Genomic DNA, 5,639 nt, shown 5'->3' with positions numbered 1-5,639 from the left:
TATCTTTGTCTATCTTTTGAGAGTGCAAATGTATCTTGTTATATGTAAATTTAAATTCTTAGTCGTTGTAAATTTATATACCTAAAATATTAGAACTTAATTGATAAAACTGTTACTTACATGACAATAAGACATTGCAATCAAAAGCAAAAGTTAGTCTCTTTGCAATAATATATAATGAATAACATAATCATAGTATGATAATTGATATCATATCTAGAATTTTGGATAAGCTTTCCAGATGAACAAAAAATCCCATATATTGATACTAATTCTATGAAAATAGATATGTTAGGATATAACCAAAATTTTACATAAGAAGATGGATATAGATTTATATATACATAATTAAAAAAATTTAAAAATTCTCATTCACAAATAAAACTATCAAGTATTATCAAGTTATCACTATTATAATTGTTTTTATCATATATATATATATATATATATATGTATATTTATTATAATTATTATTATGGTCATCATTGTCACCACCACTATATTATTATTATTGCCATATTATCATCATCACTAGTGTTGCACCATAGTTATCATCATTTTCACTATCATCACCAAAGGTGAAAATATGCTATATTATGTTATGTTATGTTAAGTTTGGATTTGACTTTAGTTAAATATACGTGATCTTGTTAAATTAAAATTATATATTATTTTGAATATTCATGTTAAATTTTGTCAAAATAAAAAATGTGAGTAAAAGTAAAATAATAATCAAATTATCTATATTTTAGATTAATAATATTGTTTTAATTCGTATAAATCAAACTAAATACCAATAAATTTATAACAATTCACGTTACTAAACCAAACTGATGATAAATTAAAATAGCCTATAACTCTATCAATAATAATTAGTAAAGACTTGTTTTAGTCTCGAACTATTCCCATGGCAATAATGAGCATAAAATTTCTATATTAAAAAAAACATAATTATTGTTTGAATTATATAACTCTGAGTCTCATACTAATTAAATGTTTCTTGGCGGTACTATATATAGGAGTTGTTTCATTTTCTTAGAATTTACTAAAGTACCGACAAAAACCTCACAATCTGTAATGGAGAAACATTTCACAATCGTCTTTACGCAAAGAAAGAGAAACAGTTTCACAATCACGAACCCACACACACATCCGTAACATATTCAATGCCATGTGTAAATTTCCCAAAGCCCACTTCAATTTTGACTTTTCTTTCTCTTTTTTTGCATTTTTTTTTCTCTTTATGCAAGGAATAATTGATTCAGTGCATGGAGAAATTATTATGTTGGATCCTATTTGTAAAGACTCGCCTAGCCGTCACACTGCAAAAACAGTATTACATAATGTAAGTTTTATGTTTTTCTAATACATCAATTATAAAAAATTAAAGGATCTTTGAAATTCATGATACTCACATAATAATAAGAAAGTGTGTACATTTCTTCATAGTAGAAAAATTCCTTTGATCCTTAGGGTGTTTTGATCTTCTTGAAGAGAACCAATATTTCACTCCCTTTGACTTTTCTTTCTACTCTCTCTATCTTTCGTGATGACTAGGGTTTGAGAGAATACTTTCTGTCAGGGGTGTGGACCTTGTCTCATATTAGTGGATATTTATAACCCCTAAAGATTGTTATTTCCATCAAATAACAATTATTCTCATAAATGCTCCATTAAACCCATTTATCATTTAGTATTTAATTATTTAATTATTTATTTATTAGTCCCTTTATATATTACATATTTCTCACATGAGACATAATTATCTTACATTCTCCCACTTGACTCATGTGACATTTCTCACAACGGACAAATAAATAAATAAATAAATTTAACATAATGCGCATTAAAATGGCTAAATCATTTTATACATTGGGTTCATCATAATTTCATATTTAAAAATATGAAATAATTTGAGTCATGGCGGTTGTACATCAGTTTAATCGACATAGTCCCTTCCATGTACTACAAACGAGTCTTCTTCTTAATATGATTGTTAATAAGGAGCACATAATTGGTCCAACATTATATCTTTATTCAAGATAACACTTGTTTACATTACTCTAACACAAATATGCATAAAACCATAGAAAACAGGTACTCAAAAACATATCATTAATGAGCTCAAAATGTCAATTACTTAATATCAAATAAACATAATACTCAACAATCATTAGTAACAATAATGCCCATATTTTTAACATGCTCAATAAATGTTTTGGGCAGTAATCCCTTTGTTAAAGGGTCAACTATAACAAGGTTTGTGCTAATATGTTTTATTGACATTCTTTGTTTCTAAACTTTTTCCTTCACGACAAAGTACTTTAATTTCATATGCTTAGCACCCTTAGAGTACTTGTCATTCTTAAAAAAAAATACTGCTGCAGAATTATCAAATTACATTTTCAGCGGCTTGGCAATACTGTCGACAATTCCAAGCCCTAAAATAAAGTTCTACAACCAATTAGTCTGAATTGTAGCCTCAAAACATGCTACAAATTTAGCTTCCATAATCGATGAAGTAACAATTGTTTGTTTTACACTTTTCCATGATATTGCTCCTCCAGCTAAAAGAAATACATAGCCAATAGTGGATTTTTTTGAATCCACACATCCAGCAAAATCAAAATCTGAATATCCAATCACCTTAAGGTGATTAGACCTCCTATATGTAAGCATGTAACACTTTGTTCCCTATAAGTATATCAAAACTTTCTTTGCAGCTTTCTAATGTTTCATTCCCAGATTACTTTGGTATCTTCCTAACATTCCAGCTGCAAAACTTATATCTGGTCGAGTACAGATCTGAGCATACATGATACTCCCAACAACTGATGCATACGGAATTGCTTCCATTTGTTTTCGTTCCAAGTCATTTTTAGGACATTGAGTGAGACTAAACTTGTCTCCTTTCTGAATTGGAATAGGCGATGCTGAGCACTTTTCCATCCTGAATCTCTCTAGTACTTTATTGATATATGTTTTCTGAGACAAGCCTATCAGTCCTTGTGATCTATCTCAGAATATTTCTATTCCTATCACATAGCTTGCCTCGCCCATATCTTTCATTTCAAAGTTACTAGAGAGAAACTTCTTAGTCTCATGAAGAAAACCAAGATCATTAGTTGCAAACAAGATGTCATCAACATATAGAATTAAAAATATAACTTTACTCCCACTGACCTTCAAATATATGCATCGATCAACAATGTTTTCTTTAAATCTAAAGGAAACAATGGTATCATTAAACTTTAAATACCATTGGCGGGAAGCTTGCTTAAGTCCATATATTGATTTCTTTAATTTGCACACCATGTGTTCCTTTCCTTCAACCGAGAACCCCATTGGTTGGTCCATGTAAACATTCTCCTCCAAATTTCCATTTAGAAAGGCGGTTTTCACATTCATTTGATGTAGCTCCAAGTCATAATGGGCTACTAATGCCATGATAATTTTAAAGGAATCTTTTCGTGAGACGGGTGAAAAAGTCTCTTTGTAATCAATGCCATCTTTTTGAGTAAAACCCTTAGCAAAAAGTCTAGTCTTGTACCTTTTAAGGTTGCCATCAGAGTCACGTTTAGTCTTAAAGACCCACTTACAACCTGTTAGTCAAGTAGCCTCGTATAACTTAAGAGGGGGGGGGGGGTGAATTAAGTTATCTAATTTTTCTTCTCTTTTTAAGTTTTTCTAACTTCTTTCTTATAAATTCAATATCATAAACAATTTGAATGTAATGATGCAAAAACTTCACAATCAAAATTAAAAGTATAGGGAAAGAGAATTGCAAACTTGATTTTATACTGGTTCGACCAACCTTGCCTACATCCAGTCCTCAAGTCTCCCACTTGAGATTTTTCACTATGCTTGTAACCTTTACAAGACTCAAATTCTCCAACACTTAGGAATTCTCTTTCCTTGTGTTGAGAATCACAGACCACCAAGGAGAACAACACTTTCTCCTTTTACAGATCAATAGATGAAATGAATGAAGTAGAACAACTCTCTTTGAAGAGTAGATTTTACACTTTGTTGATCTTGTAGAACTCTTTAGATAATATTTGCAAATGATTTTGGCCAAGTGATTGTAAAGATAATTTTTCACAATTGAGTTCGTAACCTTTTTCTGAAAAATTATTGGCATTTATAGATGTTTGTTTCATAGGTCATGACTTTTCATGAAGAGTTGTGACTTTCTAAAATTTTTTAGAAAATAGGCTCTGGTAATCGATTACAAGACTTGGTAATCGATTACAACGGTTTAAAGTTCAAAATGATTGAAACGTTGTAAAATTTAAATTCAAATTTTGAAGTTTATATCTTCTGGTAATCGATTACAGGAAAAGGGTAATCGATTACCAAAGCACGTTTTAATAAGTCAATTTTGAACATATGAGTTTCCATCCTCTGGTAATCGATTACATGTACTAGTAATCGATTACCAGACTGTTAAAACTTAGGATTAGAAAAACTTCTATTTTCAAAAACTTATTTAAAAAAAAAATTATATTTGGGTTTTCTTTGAAATTCTTTATTTTAAATGGCCAAGAACTTTATGCAATATTTCTAAAGATTTCTTTTTACATATTAAGCTAGGTTGACAAGACTTATCTAAAATATTTTGAGATTTTTGTTTCTTGATCACCTTGCTTTAACTTGACCTCTTGTTTTCTTTAACTTCTTTGGCATCATCAAAATCCTTTACATACGATCTTCCACACAACCAACTCTCTTGCAACCTTCTGGAAATTCTACAAGGTCCCAAACATCATTTTGTTCCATGGATTTTAATTCTTCTTTCATGGCATTTAACCACTTTTCAGAATTATCACAACTTACAGCTTGTGAAAACGAAACTGGATCATTCTCATTAATATTTGAGTCAGTTTCTAACTCATGTAGATATATCATATAGTCATTTGAAATAGTTGGTCTTTTTTCTCTTTGTGCCCTTCTTAATACTATTTCTTGTGGTTGTTCTACAATAGGTTCATTATGAATCATGGGTTCATTATTGTGTTGTTCTTCTTCATTGTTGTTTAACACAACAGTTAGAGGAACACTTACTTTATTGCCAAAGGCATAAGTCAAAGGAAGTTGCATTCTAACTTCTTTGACTTCCACTTTCTGTGGAATTGTACTCCCACTGACTTCACCATTTTCAATGAACCTTGCATTTCCAGTTTCAACAAGTCTTATACTATGATTAGGACAATAAAACATATATCCCTTTGATTTTTCTGGATAACCAATGAAATATCCACAGATTGTTCTTGCATCCAATTTCTTTTCTTGTGGATTATAAATCCTTATCTCTGCCTGACAACCCAAATATGTAGGTGCCTTAAACTAGGTGTCCTACCAGTCCACAGTTCAAAAGGTGTCGTTGAAACTGCCTTATTAGGAACTCTATTTAACAAATACATAACAGTTTTCAAGGCATACATCCACAAATATATGGGTAAAGTTGAATTGCTTAACATACTCCTAACCATATCCGTTAATGTTCTATTACGCCTTTCTGATACACCATTTTGTTGTGGTGTACCTGGCATTGTATATTGAGCACAAATGCCACATTTCTGAAGAAGTTTAGCAAATGGACCTGGGTGTTGCCTAGTTTCATTATATCTTCCATAATA

At 30.4% G+C, this 5,639-nt stretch overlaps 1 protein-coding gene across 1 annotated transcript; it reads right to left on the bottom strand.

Moving 5' to 3' along the window:
• Positions 1 to 2,454: 2,454 nt before the first annotated feature.
• Positions 2,455 to 2,949, bottom strand: LOC145949415 (secreted RxLR effector protein 161-like). Its single transcript, XM_083059377.1, has 2 exons — positions 2,768 to 2,949; positions 2,455 to 2,665 (listed from the first exon to the last, which is right to left on the bottom strand). The coding sequence occupies exons 1-2, from the start codon at positions 2,947 to 2,949 to the stop codon at positions 2,455 to 2,457; spliced, it is 393 nt and encodes a 130-aa protein (XP_082915503.1).
• Between the last annotated feature and the right edge of the window lie 2,690 nt (positions 2,950 to 5,639).

This window comes from Cajanus cajan, chromosome 6, assembly GCF_000230855.2.
Source record: "Cajanus cajan strain Asha chromosome 6, NIPB_CcT2T_4, whole genome shotgun sequence".
Lineage (NCBI taxonomy): Eukaryota > Viridiplantae > Streptophyta > Magnoliopsida > Fabales > Fabaceae > Cajanus > Cajanus cajan.
The sequence above is the reverse complement of the archived record's forward strand: the minus strand, read 5'-3'. Positions and strand labels throughout refer to the sequence as shown.

Coding starts and splice junctions, on each gene's coding strand:
- LOC145949415 (XM_083059377.1), bottom strand. CDS start 2,949: ATGGAAAAGTGCTCAGCATCGCCTATTCCAATTCAGAAAGGAGACAAG. Junction 2,666..2,767: donor ATAAGTTTTGCAGCTGGAAT/GTTAGGAAGATA, acceptor GCTTACATATAG/GAGGTCTAATCACCTTAAGG.